The sequence below is a fragment of the Phyllobates terribilis genome, unplaced genomic scaffold (assembly GCF_046119375.1).
Source record: "Phyllobates terribilis strain yellow unplaced genomic scaffold, ASM4611937v1 Scaffold_3__8_contigs__length_932513732, whole genome shotgun sequence".
Classification (NCBI taxonomy): Eukaryota; Metazoa; Chordata; class Amphibia; order Anura; family Dendrobatidae; genus Phyllobates; species Phyllobates terribilis.
Genome location: NW_027362763.1, coordinates 71635685 through 71655105, shown reverse-complemented (window position 1 = coordinate 71655105; position 19421 = coordinate 71635685). Strand labels below are relative to the sequence as shown.

General features: G+C 43.8%; 1 protein-coding gene across 4 annotated transcripts in view; it reads left to right on the top strand.

The window, feature by feature from the left end:
• Window positions 1-3697, top strand: part of LOC141258849 (cytochrome P450 2K4-like) — an 81944-nt gene extending 78247 nt beyond the window's left edge. The window contains exon 7 of one of the 4 annotated variants that reach the window (XR_012318342.1): window positions 2474-3697. Coding sequence is in view for 3 of the 4 variants with exons in the window: in XM_073674029.1 (XP_073530130.1) it covers window positions 2474-2575 (102 nt within the window). In the remaining variant the exon portion in view is untranslated. The remainder of the gene's footprint in view (window positions 1-2473) is intronic. The other 3 variants (XM_073674029.1, XM_073674028.1, XM_073674030.1) reach the window with 3 other exon arrangements.
• The last annotated feature ends 15724 nt before the right edge of the window (window positions 3698-19421 follow it).

Sequence of the window (19421 nt, the reverse complement as noted above, 5' to 3'; positions counted from 1 at the left end):
CTTCCCTCTGCGGTCCAGCTCACCCCAAACCATCTTGATTGGGTTCAGGTCTGGTGACTGTGGAGGCCAGGTCATCTGGCGTAGCACCCCATTACTCTCCTACTTGGTCAAATAGCCCTTACACAGACTAGAGGTGTGTTTGGGGTCATTGTCCTGTTGAACAATAAATGATAGTCCAACTAAACGCAAACCGGGTGGAATAGCATGCCGCTGAAAGATGCTGTGGTAGCCATGCTGGTTCAGTATGCCTTCAATTTTGAATAAATCCCCAACAGTGTCACCAGCAAAGCACCCCCACACCATCACACCTCCTCCTCCATGCTTCACGGTGGGAACCAGGCATGTAGAGTCCATCCGTTCACCTTTTCTGCGTCGCACAAAGAGACGGTGGTGGAACCAAAGATCTCAAATATGGACTCATCAGACCAAAGCACAGATTTCCACTGGTCTAATGTCCATTCCTTTTGTTCTTTAGCCCAAACAAGTCTCTTCTGCTTGTTGCCTGTCCTTAGCAGTGGATTCCTAGCAACTATTTTACCTTAAAGGCCTGCTGCACAAAGTCTCCTCTTAACAGTTGTTGAAAAGATGTGTCTGCTGCTAGAACTCTGTGTGGCATTGACATGGTCTCTAATCTGAGATGCTGTTAACCTGCGATTTCTGAGACTGATGACTCGGATAAACTTATCCTCAGAAGCAGAGGAGACTCTTGGTCTTCCTTTCCTAGGGCGGTCCTCATGTGAGCCAGTTTCTTTGTAGCGCTTGATGGTTTTTGCAACTGCACTTGGGGACACTTTCAAAGTTTTCCCAATTTTTCAGACTGACTGACCTTCATTTCTTAGAGTAATGATGGCCACTCGTTTTTCTTTACTTAGCTGCTTTTTTCTTGCCATAATACAAATTCTAACCGTCTATTCAGCAGGACTATCAGCTGTGTATCCACCAGACTTCTGCACAACAGAACTGATGGTCCCAACCCCATTTATAAGGCAAGAAATCCCACTTATTAAACCTGACAGGGCACACCTGTGAAGTGAAAAACCATTTTCGGTGACTACCTCTTGAAGCTCATCAAGAGAATGCCAAGAGTGTGCAAAGCAGTCATCAAAGTAAAAGGTGGCTACTTTGAAGAACCTAGAATATAAGACATTTTTTCAGTTGTTTCACACTTTTTTTAAGTATATAATTCCGCATGTGTTAATTCATAGATTTGATGCCTTCAGTGTGAATGTACAATTTTCATAGTCATGAAAATACAAAAAAATCTTTAAATGAGAAGGTGTGTCCAAACTTTTGGTCTGTACTGTATATAAATATATATATATATATATACACACATATATATATATATATATATATATATATATATATACAGTACCTTGTGAAAGTATTTGGCCCTCTTGAACTTTTCTACCTTTTGCCCCATTTCTGGCTTCAAACATAAAGATATAAAATTCTAATTTTTCTTGGAAGAATCAACAACAAGTGGGGCAGAAAAGTGAAGTGGAACAAAATTTATTGGATATTTTAAACTTTTAAAAAAAATTAAAAACTGAAAAGTGGGGCGTGCAATAGTATTCTTCCCCCTTGAGTTAATGCTTTGTTACCCCTGGAATCTCCTCGATGGTCCAGCTCTGTTGCTCTGGTGGTTTTTGCCGGGACCAGAAGTGATGATGTTTCAACCACCAGTCACCTGAGCACCGAGATCCCTGATTTTATGAGGAAACCCCAATCTACAGAATTCTAATTAAGGGTATTACAAATTAATGTTCCAAACCAGAAAATCCCCTTTAGGTTTTCATTGAACCCTTTTCAGGAAACTTAACCCTTATTTGAAAAAGCAGTACTACGAGTATTTAGGCCTTTGGGCTAGGAATTCATAGTGGGCTTTCTATCTACCCTACTCTTAGACTGATTTTAGAACATGTTTCTGAGTTACTTATTTGCCCCATACACCCAGGTTTGCCCGGTGTTTATGTGAATTTTGCCTTCTGTTGTTGGTAGGTAGAAATTGTAAACCAAACAAAATAGTGGAAACCTAATACGAAGTAAAACTAAAATGTATGGGAGCTGGTAAAAACTGAGATAGAGGCTAGTGTTGAGCGAGTATGTTCTATTAACCCTTTCGCCGAGTACGCTCGGGCTGAACTCCGAGTATTTATAGCTGCTCGGTGATAAGGTTAAATCTCTCCCATGTGCATGATTTGCGACTGTTTGACAGTTTTATTACAATGGAGGAATGTCTATTTCTTACACATCCCTCATATGTAATAAAGCTATCAAACAGTTGCAAATCATGCACACGGGAGAGATTTAACCTTATCACCGAGCAGCTGTAAATACTCGGAGCTCGGCCCGAGCATACTCGGACAGAACATACTCACTCAACCCTAACAGAGACATATGCATTTCCATCGTTAAGTGAAGTGTGTTGATATACTACTTACTCACCTTATATTTTTATAATCCACTCTAGGATGACGAATTTGTGCCGGAGAAACACTCGCAAAGATGGAGTTGTTCCTGTTTTTTACAAGCCTTATGCAAAAATCTTCCTTTCATCCTTCCCCAGAGATAAACGAATTTCATGTGAAACGTTCAACGGGACTATCAATCCCTCCCATTGCTCAGAAAATCTGTTGTGTTTCCCGGATGTGAGCAAAAAAGCCACATCAAGAGACAATTGACCTCACAAAATAGTGGCCTTGCAATGTGAGGTGTAACATGTCACATATTTGATGGTATGAAACCTGTCACATTATAAATCTGGGTCTGCAATATGGACTAATAATATTTTCTTGTGCAAAACTCTATTCTGTTTTGTGGAGTTTTCTTACCATACAGTAAAGCAATCTACATAGTGTGAATGTGCTGAATTTAATGGTCAAAGGGTCATTATTCGTCCTTTCTCCATCTTTACTATACATTAGTCTTAAGAAAATGGAGCTCTACTACCATGTAGAATGAGAATGATTTTGGCAATGTGAAATTATAAAATAGCGCCATCACCGGGGTAATTAAGGATTTCACAATTACAGTTCAATTCAATGGACTGACTGTGATATGAATGGACATGCTTGACCCTCGCGTATAAGAGATTATTTTCATAGCTTCTCTTTGCCCAGGTTAATAGATGAAGGTCCTAAAGGGGGAACATTCCACCACTCATTCAGTATTCCATACAAGAATAAAATGTTTTCTTCGAAGGGTCATTATTCGTCCTTTCTCCATCTTTACAATACATTAGTCTTAAGAAAATGGAGCTCTACTACCATGTAGAATGAGAATGATTTTGGCAATGTGAAATTATAAAATAGCGCCATCACCGGGGTAATTAAGGATTTCACAATTACAGTTCAATTCAATGGACTGACTGTGATATGAATGGACATGCTTGACCCTTGCGTATAAGAGATTATTTTCATAGCTTCTCTTTGCCCAGGTTAATAGATGAAGGTCCTAAAGGGGGAACATTCCACCACTCATTCAGTATTCCATACAAGAATAAAATGTTTTCTTCGAAGCATAACACCATGTGAAATAAGGATATTAAAAGACAAAGGTTTCCTCACTATTCTTTATGGAGTTTAGCAACTATATTGATTGGAAAGTGGGAATCTTAGCTGGTGGATGCTTCATAGCAATTTTCTTATCTCTAGTTGGAACAGATCCTACACTTTACAAACATGGAGCCTGCTCCAGAAATTGTGGAAAGCTCATAATTATTTAAAATGTCCAAAAGACTACTTTAAAAAAATAAATAAATAAAAAAGGAGACAAATTTCCCTGTTGCTGTGCATGCGCTTTAAAATGTCCTCAACCATCCCATTCCTGCATTATTCTAACAAAATGTCCCAATGCCAAGCCTAGTGTCTGAACATTGGGGTGGCACCTGGAAGGTCTAGGCTCTGTGTTAATTTAGAGTGTGATGAAGGGGTTATTTTTTTCATAATTCAAATGTTATAAGAAGACGATGTGTCTGGTATAAATGGGTACACTTACAACATGGATTTTGTAAAGCCACTTAAGTCCCAACTCTGGTCCTAATCGGGAATGCCATAAATTTATCTTAGGAACACATCAAACACCCACTTTTGCACCAAATATTCATAATTTTAAAAAATTGCTTTGGAAAAATTGGGACACTTCTGACAAAACCCAGATGGTTGGCAGCAATGAACGGGTGACATACAGCTGAAACCAGAAGTTTACATACACTATATTAAAAGACACATGCAGTGGTGGCCAAAAGTATTGGCACCCCTGCAATTCTGTCAGATAATACTCAGTTTCTTCCTGAAAATGATTGCAATCACAAATTCTTTGGTATTATCATCTTCATTTAATTTGCTTGCAAGGAAAAAACACAAAAGAGAATGAAGCAAAAATCAAATCATTGATCATTTCACACAAAACTCCAAAAATGGGCCAGACAAAAGTATTTGCACCCTCAGCCTAATACTTGGTTGCACAACCTTTAGCCAAAATAATTGCGAACAACTGCTTCCGGTAACCATCAATGAGTTTCTTACAATGCTCTGCTGGAATTGTAGACTATTCTTCTTTGGCAAACTGCTCCAGGTCCCTGATATTTGCAGGGTGCCTTCTCCAAACTGCCATTTTGAGATCTCTCCACAGGTGTTCTATGGGATTCAGGTCTGGACTCATTGCTGGCCACCTTAGAAGTCTCCAGTGCTTACTAGAGATGAGCGTTGTTCTACTCGAACTGTTCGCCAATCTCAAATTCGAGCTGTTTTGGGCGGTGTTCGAGCCGGTCGGCGAACACGAACAATTTGAGAAAAATTCGGCTGTTCGAGGTTATGTTCGATAACTGTTCGTGCACCAAAATCATAACTGGATTTTTTCTCAGTAATGATGAAAATTAATGTTAATACGCAGTTTGAGTGTACAGCGGGGCGGGGGGAGGGGCAGGGGATGGATCTCTGCAGGAACAATGAAGATCTCCATTTTTTATTCTCTTTCCCGCATTTGCAGTGGGGAGGTGCAATCTGTCAGCCTATCAGCAGCGCACACACGGAGCGAAGTGCTTTTCTTCACACAAGCAAGGGCATGTGTGATTGGCAGTGTATGTCACATGTCCTTGCCCTATAAGACCAAGCCATTTTCCCCGTCGCCACCATTTTCTCACTGCTGCAGCTGCGTGTTAGACGGCACCGCTGTTGCTGTGTGCGCTATACCTTGTTAATTTCAAGCCAATTTTCGCACAAATATACAGATAGCTTGGGAGTAGGGAATAGTTGTGATTGCAGTCCTTTTAAGGACTAGGTTACAGCATTTCCTACGACTTTTATCAGGCAGGTCTGTGCTCTTAAATAGATAGATTGTGGGAGTAAAGACTAATTGTAATTGGAGTCCTTTTCAGGACTAGGTTACATCAGTTCCTATCAGTTTTTGCCAGGCAGGTCTGTGCCAGTGCTGTGCAAGTTTTTTTCACAGCATTTGGCTGAATCTAGCAAAGCTAATCCTTTTTGGCCTATTGCAGAGTGTGTTAGTCAGTGGAGTAGCCTATCTGTGTTGCAAGATATACCACCTGTGTATAGAATACCAATTTTTTTACTGCACCTAGTGAAGTAAAATCTTTTGGGCATAGCATCATTCTATTAGTCCATCTATACTGACCTCCATCAGGTTGCAAACTGAATATAATTTTTTTCTGCATCTAGCTCTGAAAAAATATTTGGGCTTCTAGCAGTGTGTGGGACTTGGTCTATTAGTCCATCTATACTGACCTCCATCAGGTTGCAAATTAAAAATAATTTTTTTCTTCATTTAGCTCTGAAAAAATATTTGGGCTTCTAGCAGTGTGTGGGACTTGTTCCATTAGTCCTTCTATACTGACCTCCAGCAGGTTGCAAATTGAATATAATTTTTTTCTGCATCTAGCTCTGAAAAAATATTTGGGCTTCTAGCGGTGTGTGGGACTTGGTCTATTAGTCCATCTATACTGACCTCCATCAGGTTGCAAATTAAAAATATTTTTTTTCTGCATCTAGCTCTGAAAAAATATTTGGGCTTCTAGCAGTGTGTGGGACTTGGTCTATTAGTCCATCTATACTGACCTCCATCAGGTTGCAAATTAAAAATAATTTTTTTCTTCATTTATCTCTGAAAAAATATTTGGGCTTCTAGCAGCGTGTGGGACTTGGTCTATTAGTCCATCTATACTGACCTCCATCAGGTTGCAAATTAAAAATAATTTTTTTCTGCATCTAGCTCTGAAAAAATATTTGGGCTTCTAGCAGTGTGTGGGACTTGGTCTATTAGTCCATCTATACTGACCTCCATCAGGTTGCAAATTAAAAATAATTTTTTTCTGCATCTAGCTCTGAAAAAATATTTGGGCTTCTAGCAGTGTGTGGGACTTGGTCTATTAGTCCATCTATACTGACCTACATCAGGTTGCAAATTAAAAATAATTTTTTTCTGCATCTAGCTCTGAAAAAATATTTGGGCTTCTAGCGGTGTGTGGGACTTGGTCTATTAGTCCATCTATACTGACCTCCATCAGGTTGCAAATTAAAAATAATTTTTTTCTGCATCTAGCTCTGAAAAAATATTTGGGCTTCTAGCAGTGTGTGGGACTTGGTCTATTAGTCCATCTATACTGACCTCCTTCAGGTTGCAAATTGAATAAAAAAATTTTCTGCATCTAGCTCTGAAAAAATATTTGGGCTTCTAGCGGTGTGTGGGACTTGGTCTATTAGTCCATCTATACTGACCTCCATCAGGTTGCAAATTAAAAATAATTTTTTTCTGCATCTAGCTCTGAAAAAATATTTGGGCTTCTAGCAGTGTGTGGGACTTGGTCTATTAGTCCATCTATACTGACCTCCATCAGGTTGCAAATTAAAAATAATTTTTTTCTTCATTTATCTCTGAAAAAATATTTGGGCTTCTAGCAGCGTGTGGGACTTGTTCTATTAGTCCATCTATACTGACCTCCATCAGGTTGCAAATTAAAAATAATTTTTTTCTACATCTAGCTCTGAAAAAATATTTGGGCTTCTAGCAGTGTGTGGGACTTGGTCTATTAGTCCATCTATACTGACCTCCATCAGGTTGCAAATTGAATAAAAAAATTTTCTGCATCTAGCTCTGAAAAAATATTTGGGCTTCTAGCGGTGTGTGGGACTTGGTCTATTAGTCCATCTATACTGACCTCCATCAGGTTGCAAATTAAAAATAATTTTTTTCTGCATCTAACCCAGCCAATAGTTTTGGCCTAATACCACAGTTTGGCCACTCAGCTCTGCTCGGTTACCATCCATTGTTTTTTTGTGCAAACAACTCCAGAGTTGTGAATTAGTTAACCACCAAAATGAGTGGAAAAAGGCCTGCTGCTGGTGGAAAGGGGAATAGGCGTGTTGGGAAGGGGAAAAAAGGTTGTGTCCGTGGGGTAGGTGCAGAAGAAAGACCATCTTCCAGCCAAACTAAAATGTCTACTTCTTTTAGCGGACAATTTGATAAGATCCCTTTCTTACGGCCACGCCAATCGCTACAAATTCCAGATGAGGCACAAAAACAGCAGGTGCTTCAACGGATATCAAGTGCTCCTTTAAGTGGGCTCTCCTCCACATCAACTTCAACATCACAAATACTCCAGTCCTCAAAGGTGTCACCCAAATCGCACTTGCTTCCTCACAGCTCCCAAATCTCCAGCTGCCCGTCTGAGTATGAGGTAGAACAGATGGTTGAGTCTGCAGAGCTGTTTATTCATACTATAGCCTGGGAATCAGAGGTCGACTCCAGCGCTTCTGTGAATCCAGACGAGGAAATGATCTGCACTGATGCCCAGAATCTTTATGAGTCGGATCCAGGACCAGACGCAGAAGGTTCTGACCATAATGTAGACCCTCATTCCCAAACTGTAACTCCTGTTGGTGGAGACAATGAGGAAGACGATGATAAGACTCAAATACCTGATTGGAGCGACAACTTTAGTTTTTTGTCAGGGCAGGAACAGGTTGGCTCTGAGGACGACGGGTGTGATAACGCACAGGGTGATGATGATGAGGTCGGAGATCCCACTTACTGTCAACCCACAGTCAGCCAAGAGATGAGGTCAGCAGAGGAGGTGGAGGAAGATGCTAGTGATGACGAGGTCAGGTTGCGCCTTCCTGGACAGAGACGTAGTACTGGAAGCACGTCAACAACTGCATCCTCAAACACAACTCTGCCTCTCACCACAAGTCGTGGTGGCTCTTCAGGTCGCATGGGTGCTAAGCCTTGCATAGCCTGGGCATTTTTTCAGATCGATAAAGATGACCCAACTCGTGTTATCTGTAACATTTGTCAGCAAAAGCTAAGTAGAGGCCAAAAAATACATAGTTTGAGTACTTCATGCATGAACCGGCACATGGACATGAAGCATAAGTTGCAGTGGGAAGCTCAGTGTGCTACAATGCGGTCTAGCCGGCCGGGCCAACCACCGTCTGCCATATCTTGTGCATCCGCGGCCTCTTCATCCTCTGTGACTGGGGGGACAGCAGTCACACCTGTTTTGGGGCGCAGACCTGCCACCTCTTTACCCGCAACAGCCAGCGTGATTGGCAGGTCATCATTTTCTTTGGAGGTGGTAACACCAGCTGGTCTTGAGCGCTGTCCGACATCGATAGCACCACCTTTGGATCAAGGCAACCTAACATGTCCGCCTGCATCTTCCTCACAGACCGGCAGTTTGCCGGGGACACCCTTATCAACCCCGTCTAAGCACAATAGCCAGCCCTCGGTCCCTCAGATGTGGACAAGTAAAAGACCATTTCCTCCTAGCCATGAGAAAGCTAAGAGGTTGAATTTCACCATCTGCAAGCTCTTGGCTACAGAAATGCTGCCTTTCCGCCTGGTGGACACAGAGGATTTTCGAGACCTTATGTCCGTCGCAGTGCCCCAGTACCAGATGCCCAGTCGGCACTACTTCTCAAAGAAAGGTGTGCCTGCGCTCCACCAGCATGTCGCACACAACATCACCGCTTCTTTGAGAAACTCTGTGTGTGACAGGGTGCATTTCACCACAGACACTTGGACGAGTAGGCATGGACAGGGGCGTTACATGTCGCTGACTGGGCACTGGGTAACTATGGTGACAGCAGGACAAGGGGCTGCTGTCCAAGTCTTGCCGTCCCCACGAGTTGTGCGTCAATCCTCTTTATGTCATTTTTCCTCCACTGCTTCTGCCTCCTCAACCTCCTCTTGGTCTTCCACCTGCACCCAAAGCCTGTCTGGTCATGCCACAAGCTTTCTAACTGCGCAGAAGGGATCCTGCACACCTCCTTACTATGCTGGCAGTAGGGCTCAACGTCATCAGGCGGTTTTTACATTGAAATGTCTGGGAAATGTGAGTCACACAGCTGAGGAGTTGTGGTCAGCTCTGGAGAACCAATTTCATGAATGGTTGTCTCCACTGGACCTGAAACCAGGGAAGGCCGTGTGCGACAATGCTGCAAACCTGGGTGCGGCCCTTCGCCGGGGCAATGTCACACACGTGCCTTGTATGGCTCACGTGTTGAACCTGGTTGTCCAGCAATTTTTAGCCCACTATCCCAGACTAGATGGCCTTCTGCAGAGGGCACGGTCGCTGTGTGCTCACTTCCGCCGTTCGCATCCCGCAGCTCAGCGACTTACATCTCTACAGAAGTCGTTGGGCCTGCCACTTCACCGGCTAAAATGCGATGTGCCTACCCGGTGGAATTCAACTCTGCACATGTTGCAGCGACTGTGGCAGCACCGACAAGCCCTGGTGCAATACGTTCTGACGTATAGCCTGGGCCAACAAGATTCAGAGGTGGGGCAAATCACGCTGGAGGAGTGGTCTCAGATCAGGGACCTATGCACCCTTCTGCACAGTTTTGAAATGGCGACGAAGATGTTTAGTGCTGACGATGCCATTATCAGCATGACTATTCCGGTGATTTACATGCTGGAGCACATGTTAAACAGAATTCGGAGTCAGGTGGTGGCACAAGAGGAGGTGGAGGAAGTAGAGGAGGAGGAGTTGTATGCGGAAGGGCTAACATCTGCAAGGTCCAGACGGTCGGCAGCACCAAGGCGGCAGGCATGTGAGGGTGGGGGAGATGGCTTTACCAGGGCGCATGGTAGCAGCCAAACTAGTAAGGAAGGTGCAGGAGCCCAGGAAGAAGTGGAGGACGAACTGATGGAAGACTCATCAGATGAGGGAGACCTTGATCACATTTCTGTTGTGCGAGGTTGGGGGGAGAGGACAGAGGAAGGAAGCATGATTGTTACCTCGCCACCAACACAACAGGGACTTGGTGCTCCTGGATGCGCAACACACATGAGTGCCTTCTTGCTGCACTACCTGCAACATGACCCTCGAATTGTGAGAATTAGAAATAATCCTGACTACTGGGTTGCCACACTGTTAGATCCCCGGTACAAAAGTAAATTTGCAGAAATTATTCCTGCCATAGAAAGGGATGCACGCATGCAGGAGTATCAGCAGAGACTGTTGCAGAATCTTACATGTGCTTTTCCACAAAATACCAGTGGTGCACGTAGTGAATCTCACAGTTCCAACTTGCCAACCGTGGGACCGTCAAGTGTTCAGCACTCAAACCGTAACAGAACCACAGTATCTGCTGGTAACATCAATTTTGCGGAATAATTTCACCACTTTTTTAGCCCATCCTTTGCAAGGCCACAGGAGACAAGAAGTCTGACACATAGTCAACGCCTAGAGACGATGGTACAGGAGTATCTCCAAGTAAACATTGAAGCCACGACTGTGTCACTGGACCCTTGCTCTTTTTGGGCTTCCAATCTGGATAAATGTCCGGAGCTAGCCACTTACGCCTTGGAGATCTTGTCATGCCCCGCAGCCAGCGTTCTGTCTGAACGTGTGTTCAGCGCTGCTGGTGGTGTGCTGACAGATAAGCGCACGCGGCTCTCCACTGATAATGTAGACAGACTCACGTTCATAAAGATGAACAAATCATGGATCCGAAACGACTTTTCTACCCCTGTGTCATCCTGGGGAGAGTAAAAGCTTGATGATTGGTTAAAATCACCCTACCAACCGTTTTAAGCTTTCAAATTACTAATCATGTTTATCTGTATCTTGACTGGAAAATAATTTGGGCTTTGTAGCAGTGTGCAGCACTGATCCTATTAGGCCATCTATAATAAGCTTCACCAGATTTAAAATTAAAAATAATTTTTAGCTGCATCTAGCCCGGAAAATAATTTTGGGGCTCCGAGATGCGCAAGACACATAAGTGCCTTCTTGCTGCACTACCTGCAGCATGACCCTCATATTGTCAGAATTCAAAGTAATCATGACTACTGGGTTGCCACACTCTTAGATCCCCCAAACTTTTCGATCAACCTTTTCATTTTAATAAAGACCAAAAAAATGGTCATTTTTGAAATTATAAGCATTAGCAGGTTGTTAGAAACTGAAATCAAACAGTTTTCAACTCAAAACTTTATTCTAGGTGATGTTATATTTTCACATAGGACACCTTGTTCGAAAGGAGCTTCTGAACTCTCTCGTCCATTGAATTTGTCAGGTTTTGGATGGTTTCTGCTTCAATTGTTTTGCATGAGGACAGAATACCCTCCCAGAGCTGTTGCTTAGATGTGAACTGCCTCCCGCCATCATAGACACTCCTTTTAATGATGCTCCAAAGGTTCTGAATGGGGTAGAGGTCAGGGGAGCATGGGGGTCACACCATAAGTTTGTCCCCTTTTATGCCCATATCAGCCAGAGATGCAGATGTTTTATGTGCAGCATGAGATGGTGCATTATCATGCAGAAAAATGATCTTGCTGTGAAATACACGGTTCTTCTTCTTGAACCATGGCAGGAAGTGCTGTTTGAGAAAATCCACATACATTATGGAGTTCATCTTTAGCGCCTTCAGGGATCCTAAAGGGGCCGACAATCTCTCTCCCCATGATTCCAGCCCAAAACATTACTCCACCTCCTCCTTGTTGGCGCTGTAGCCGTGTTTGCGTGGGGTGTCCATCATCCAGCCATCCTCCACTCCATTCATCTGGACCATCGAGCGCTGCACGGCACTCATCCGTGAACAAAACAGTTTTGAAATCAGTCTTCATGTAATGTTTGGCCCACTGGAGCCATTTCTGCTTGTGTGAAGTGGATAGAGGAGGTCGACAGGATGGCGTATGCACAGCTGCAAACCTCTGAAGGACCCTGCATCTTGTTGTTCGGGGGACGTTGGAGGCACAAGCAGCTTCAAAAACTTGTCTGCTGCTATGACAAGGCTTTTTTGCCGCTGCTCTTTCAACCTGACGTAATTGCCTGTAGGAAAGAATCCTCAATTTGCCCTTATCAGCACGCACACGTGTGTACTGTGAATCAGTTACATACTTCTTGATTGCCAAGACACTTCATCCTGATCATCGCACAATGTTGATTGTAGTCATGCCTTGACCTAAACACTCCACAATTTGTTGCTTCTCAGCAGCCGACACATCCTTTTTCTTTCCCATTTTGGCAGAAAATGTAGGCTGCTTAATAATGTGAGAGAGCCTTCTTAAGTAGTCTTGCCATTCATTGGACACACCTGCCAAACTAATTAGCACAGGTGTCTGCAATTGCTTACAGTGATATAAAGAGCCCTGACACACATCACCATCAATGAGTTTAACTGACAAACAAACAAATTCTTCCCTTATCACTCCTAAACACTTTTTGCATAATAATTTGGAACGCGGTGTACATGTGCTTTTCCACAAAACACCAGTGGTTCACGTAGTGAATCTTACAGTTCTAACTTGCCAACCGTGGTCTGTATGGAATTGTTCAATAAAGGGCCCAAAATTAAGATAACATAGATGGGAGAGGTCTCTATGAATAGGAATTCCTAAGTATTTGATACCCTGTGAGGGCCAGGCAAAGGGAAAGTTGGACTGGATGGAATCCTATATGGATTTAGGGAGGGAGACATCGAGGGCCTCAGACTTCGCTGCATTGATTTTAAAATTTTACCATGTAACAAAGTGATCTATTTCAGCCATAACAGCAGGGATGGATATATGTGATTGAGTGATATATACTAGGACATCATCAGCAAATAGAGAGCACTTGTACTCGGTGCCTCCCACCTCAATCCACCTAATATTGGGGTTATGGCGAATTGATGAGAGCAGGTGCTCCGTCACTAGGATGTATAAGAGAGGGGACAGAGGACATCCCTGCCTTGTCCCATTGGTGATTGTGAAAGGTGATGAAAATGTTCTGACGCACCCCCTGGGCCTTGGGACACCCGGAGCCGGACCCTTTTTGGTGGATGCTGGTGGTTGTAGTCTTCGTGGCGGCGATCCGGTTCCGTGGCTCAGGGCGGTCAAACTAGTGGCGGAACTATTTATGTGGTTTTGATGTTTAAATGTCCGACTACGCCACCCGTGGATTGCGGTCAGAGTGAACCGCCGCTACAGGGCAGACCGCTAAGGCTGGTGTTGTGGGTGCAGCAGAGCGTAGCATAACTCCCCACGGGAGGAGTATAGCCTCAGGGCAGTGTATGTGGAGGATGGGGGTGATGGTGCAGGGCAGCAGCAGTAACGACACGTAGTCAGTGATGCAGTTCAGGGCCTTTACTCACAGTTCTTATTATCCAGACCACGTCTGCAGGTAACGGCTGCCCACGTCGTACTGTGCTCACCAGGTGAGGGGCTCAGACAACTCCCAGATAACTTTGGAGCGCTTCACAGGACCCCCTTTGTGTGTCCTTTGTCTGGCCTTTCTTACCAACACTTCTGTCCGGCTGCCTCGGGCCTCCTCTTGGTAAACTTGGCGCCAGTTTCCCTGACCCTATGTGGTGCCTTCCTAGCGGGTGGAGCAAGGGGCTGCGCCACATAAAATGTCAGAGCCTCCGGTTTCTAGCTGAGGGTCGTTTCCTGCCTCCACTAGTTCGGGGACCGGTCTCCCCCTTTGGCCTGACCCCTCCACGCAGGTGGATTCGGGCGTGCGGTGGCGACTCGCCCGTCCACACCCCTGGGATCCCTTCATTCCTCGTTCCTGGAGCCTTCTCCGCTCCTCTTCCTTCCTTCTCCCTCTTGCAGGCCTGGGCCTCTGTTACTAGGCCCGCCTCCGGAGCAGAGCTCATGCAGAGCCCCTGCTCCCTGCCACTTCTGCTCAGACTTCTCTGCACTGAACTAAGATGGTGCCCACCTTTTATACTCCCTTCTCAATGCACCCAGGAACTGCTTCCTCCCTGCTCCTGCACTGCAGGGTTCCCCTTCCTCAGTGTTCCCTCCCCCCACTCCAGCCAGGGACAGGGACTGTCGTGCCCATCTCAGGGGCATATTGGTCGCCCTGCCCCACGGCAATGTGGTGTAATGCATGCAGGTGTCGGGTCCTGATCCACACTCCATCCTTATCTGAGAGTGAGATATCACACCTCTGGGTGAGGTGCAATACGTCTGTAGCAACCGAGCCCTCGGTGCTACAGTTCCATTTATCTTCAGCCTAGGTGACGTATTGTGATACAGGGCCGTGATTTTGGCTATAAAAGGGTCCCCTAGACCCCTACCCCAAGCTTTTTAAGAGAATCATATATGGCGTGCCAGGAGACTCTATGGAATGCTTTCTCAGCATCCAACGAGAGTATCTACTTACAAATTTTTAACTGCATCTAGCCCAGGAAATACTTTGTGCCTAGTAGCAGTGTCTGCTAGTCAGCGGATTATCCCGGCTGTTAAGCAAGCTACACCACCTGTAGTTTGGAGACTTAATTTTTTCAAAGGAAATGTTTCGGGACCACGGGATACTTAGTGAAGAGCATCAGGAGGCACCCCAAGGCATAGGGGCTGGGACTGGCACTAGGATGCCTTGCGGTGGACAGCCGAGCTCGATCCTTATAAAAGCTTTTTAACTGCAGCAGCTTTAGTGGACGCTACTGGAGCTGGAATTACGCGGCTGCTGGCATGAGACTTGCCCTCCAATAGATCCTTGTAAATGGATTTAAAGTGTATTCATTCAAATTAGAGGGACAATTTAAATTAAAAAGCTTAGAGCTGCCTCCACCACAGGGGGGCTCTCTCGACCCACCAGCGGACAGGCACCAGTATTGGGAGAGGGGGGCTGGCCGTCAGGGTTCACCGCGACTCTGGCACAAACCCGGCGACACGGAGGTGGCACGGGCAGGAGCGGACTGGCCGTCTCGGCTTCTCACTTTTTGGATTTTAGAAGGGCATGACATGCCTATATCTGTGTCTCCCCCTCCTTTTACTCCTCCACCTCTTTTCTTTTCGCATGACTATATGTACTTGTCACTTTTCCATGTGTTAGTTGTGTCTTCTGAGCAGTTTGTCAGCTTTTGGACACCTTTGAAGGTGTTTTCTATGTGTTTCTATGTGTTTTTGTTTGCCTTCCATTGGTTTTAACGGTGTTCGAAGGTGTTCGACGAACAGTTCGACGAACAGTTCGGCGAACACACGGGTGTTCGACGAACCGAACCGAACTCGAACACTACGGGGGTGGCTCAACACTAGTGCTTACTCTCAAACCATTTTATAGTGCTTTTGGAAGTGTGTTTTGGGTCATTGTCCTGCTGGAAGACCCATGACCTCTGAGTTAGACCCAGCTTTCTCACACCGGGCCCTACATTATGCTGCAAAATTTGTTGGTAGTCTTCAGACTTCATAATGCCATGCACACGGTCAAGCAGTCCAGTGCTCGAGGCAGCAAAGCAGCCCCAAAACATCAGGGAACCTCCGCCATGTTTGACTATAGGGACCTTGTTCTTTTCTTTGAATGCCTCTTTTTTTTTCCTGTACACTCTATGTTGATGCTTTTTCCCAAAAAGCTCTACTTTTGTCTCATCTGACCAGAGAACATTCTTCTAAAACATTTTAGGCTTTCTCAGGTAAGTTTTGGCAAACTCTAGCCTGGCTTTTTTATGTCTCGGGGTAAGAAGTGGGGTCTTCCTGAGTATCCTATCATACAGTCCCTTTTCATTCAGACGCCGACGGATAGTACGGATTGACACTGTTGTACCCTCGGACTGCAGGGCAGCTTGAACTTGTTTGGATGTTAGTCGAGGTTCTTTATCCATCATCTGCACAATCTTGCGTTGAAATCTCTCGTCAATTTTTCTTTTCCGTCCACATCTAGGGAGGTTAGCCACAGTGCCATGGGCTTTAAACTTCTTGATGACACTGCGCACGGAAGACAAAGGAACATTCAAGTCTTTGGAGATGGACTTGTAGACTTGAGATTGCTCATGCTTCCTCACAATTTGGTTTCTCAAGTCCTCAGACAGTTCTTTGGTCTTCTTTCTTTTCTCCATGCTCAATGTGGTACACACAAGGACACAGGACAGAGGTTGAGTCAACTTTAATCCATGTTAACTGGCTGCAAGTGTGATTTAGTTATTGCCAACACCTGTTAGGTGCCACAGGTAAGTTACAGGTGCTGTTAATTACACGAATTAGAGAAGCATCACATGATTTTTCAAACAGTGCTAATACTTTTGTCCTCCCCCTTTTTTAGGTTTGGTGTGGAATTGTATCCAATTTGGCTTTAGGACAATTCTTTTTGTGTTTTTTCATTGAAGACAAATTAAATGAAGATAATAATACCAAAGAATTTGTGATTGCAATCATTTTCAGGAAGAAACTGAGTATTATCTGACAGAATTGCAGGGGTGCCAATACTTTTGGCCACCACTGTATGCATGTTTTTCTCAATATCTTACATGAAATCAAAATAAACCTTTCCCATTTTAGGTCAATTAGGATTACCATAATTTTAATATTTGCTAAATGCCAGAATAATGAGAGAGAGAGAAAGTTTTAAGGCATTTCTTATTACTTACTGCAAAGTCAAAAGTTTACATACATTAAGATTACTATGCCTTTAAACAATTCTGGACTGCCCATTATGATGATGTCACATTTTGGAAGCTTCTGTTAGTTTTTTGGGCAACATCTGAGTTAATTAGAGACACACCTGTGGATGTGTTTTAATGCACACCTGAAACACAGTGCTTCTTTGTGTGGCATCATTTTAATGTCTAAAGAAATCAGCCAAGATATCAGGAAGAGAATAGTGAACTTGCACAAGTCTGGCTCATCCTTGGGTACAATTTCAAGATACCTGAAGGTACCTCGTTCATCTGTACAAACAATTATACGCAAGTACAAACAAGATGGGAATGTCCAGCCGTCATACCACTGAGGAAGGAGATGGGTTTTGTGTCCCAGATTTGAATGTGCTTTGGTCTGACATGTGCATATAAACCCAAGGACAAAAGCAAAATACCTTGTGAAGATGATGACAGAATCTGGTAAGATTGTGTTAATATCAACAGTGAAACGAGTAGTGTATCAACATGGGCTAAAAGACCACTCTGCCAGGAAGAAGCCTTTACTCCGAAAGAAAAATAAAAAATCCCGATTAATGTTTGCAAATGCACACAGGAACAAAGACCTTCATTTTTGGAGACATGTCCAGGGGTCTGATGAATCTAAAATGTAACTTTTTGGGCATAATGACCATCATTACGTTTGGAGGAAAAATGGAGAAGCTTAGAAGCCTAAGAACACCATCCCAACTGTGAAACATGCGGGTGGCAGCATCATGTTGTGGAGTTGTTTTGCTGCAGGAGGGACTGGTGCACGTCACAAAATAGATGGAATCATGAGAAAAGAAGATTATGCGGCAATACTGAAGCAGCATCTCAAGAGATCAGCAAGGAATTTAAAGCTTGGACGAAAATTGGTCTTCCAAATGGACAATGACCCCAAGCATACTGCCAAAATGGTAACAAAGTGGCTTAAGGATAACAAAGTCAATGTTTTGGAGTGGTCAACATAATGCCCTGATCTCAATCCTATTGAAAATTTATAGGTAAAGCTGAAAAGACAGGTGCAAGCAAGGCAACTTACAAACCTGGATCAGTTACATCAGTTTTGTCAGAAGGAATGGGCCCAAATTCAGTCCAACTATTGTGAAACGCTTGTGGAAGGATATCCCAAACTTTTGACCCAAGCCATTCAGTTTAAGGGCAATGGAACCAAATACTAATGAAATATAAGTAAACTTTTGACTTTGCAGTAAGTAATAAAAATGCCATAAAACATTCTTTCTCTCTCATTATTCTGGCATTTGGCATCACTCACATTATTCTGGCATTTGGCAAATATTAAAAATGATGGTAATCCTAACTGACCCAAAATGGGAAAGGTTTATTCTGATTTCATGTCAGATATTGAGAAAAACTTGCAGATGTGTCTTTTTATATACTGTATGGAAACTTCTGGTTTCAACTGTGTATGCAGAAACAAATTTTGTACAACATTCTACATGACGTTGTCATGGGCCACTTATCAAAACCTCACCACAAGCTTGCCAACAGTCCTGATTTTTTTACGTCTGTCCCATAAACCACATTGTAAAATTTTTGGAGTCTATCAAACCCACCCCAAAAAATGATTTCTGGATTGCAATCTCTCAATGTGAGGCCATAATATTGTAGACAAATGCATCTAGCCTATAGGCCCCATGAGTTCAGGAGCTAAATATTTCTAGTTAATGAAGTTATCTGACTCCACTTACTTCCAAATAGGGAAGTGGGGGGTAAATAATGGCAATATGTGACTGATTGCGTTTGCAAGAAGGTGATATTCTTACCTATTATAATCAGATATCTGCAGATTGTGCATTCAAGCCGACAGATATGGTGTTTGCAGATATATGATCTCACCTGCCTTGCTGAACTCTCTATGCGGAAGTGAGTGGATTACCCCTTTAAACATCACAATACATCATGGATAAGTTACATAAGCTGACATTTATGTTTCCTTTATGATGCTAGTCAGTGTTTTAATGCCCATCATAAGTGTCCCAGACATTTCAATATTCTTTCCGTCCCCTGTTATTTCTGAACAATGGCTATCTTACAGCTTCTCAATCAGACTGGTCTCTCATGTAAACTTTGGTCAAGATTGCAGCCTCTTCTCTCCTGGTACCAGTGTGGCCTTCTTCACCACCATGTCATCCTGCTTCTTGACCAAATGCTTGTAGCACCCAACTACAGCAGTCTCTTGGTCTCTCCTTGATGCCATATCAACAGCAACAGTTACTCTAGCTTACAGTAGGGCACTGTACATCATAATGCCTTGTACACTTTGATGGAAGACCCTGTTTTTAAGCTCAATATTTTCCTCACTTCCACACGCCACCCGAGAAAAGAGAAAAAGGTTGTACTGCAGAGTAGGAAACCTGTTCCATGGTTAACTAATGACTTGCATTTGCTATTAAGATGCCCCCTCTTTGGTCTTAGCAAGGGCCACAGGGGAGCATGTTCAAAGCTTCAGCTAGTGCTACAACTTCGTGTTGTCTCAGAGAAAGTAGACCAGCTGCCCAAAGTGACAGCGTTTCGCCACTAAAAGGAAAAAATATGCCACTGCAGATCAAA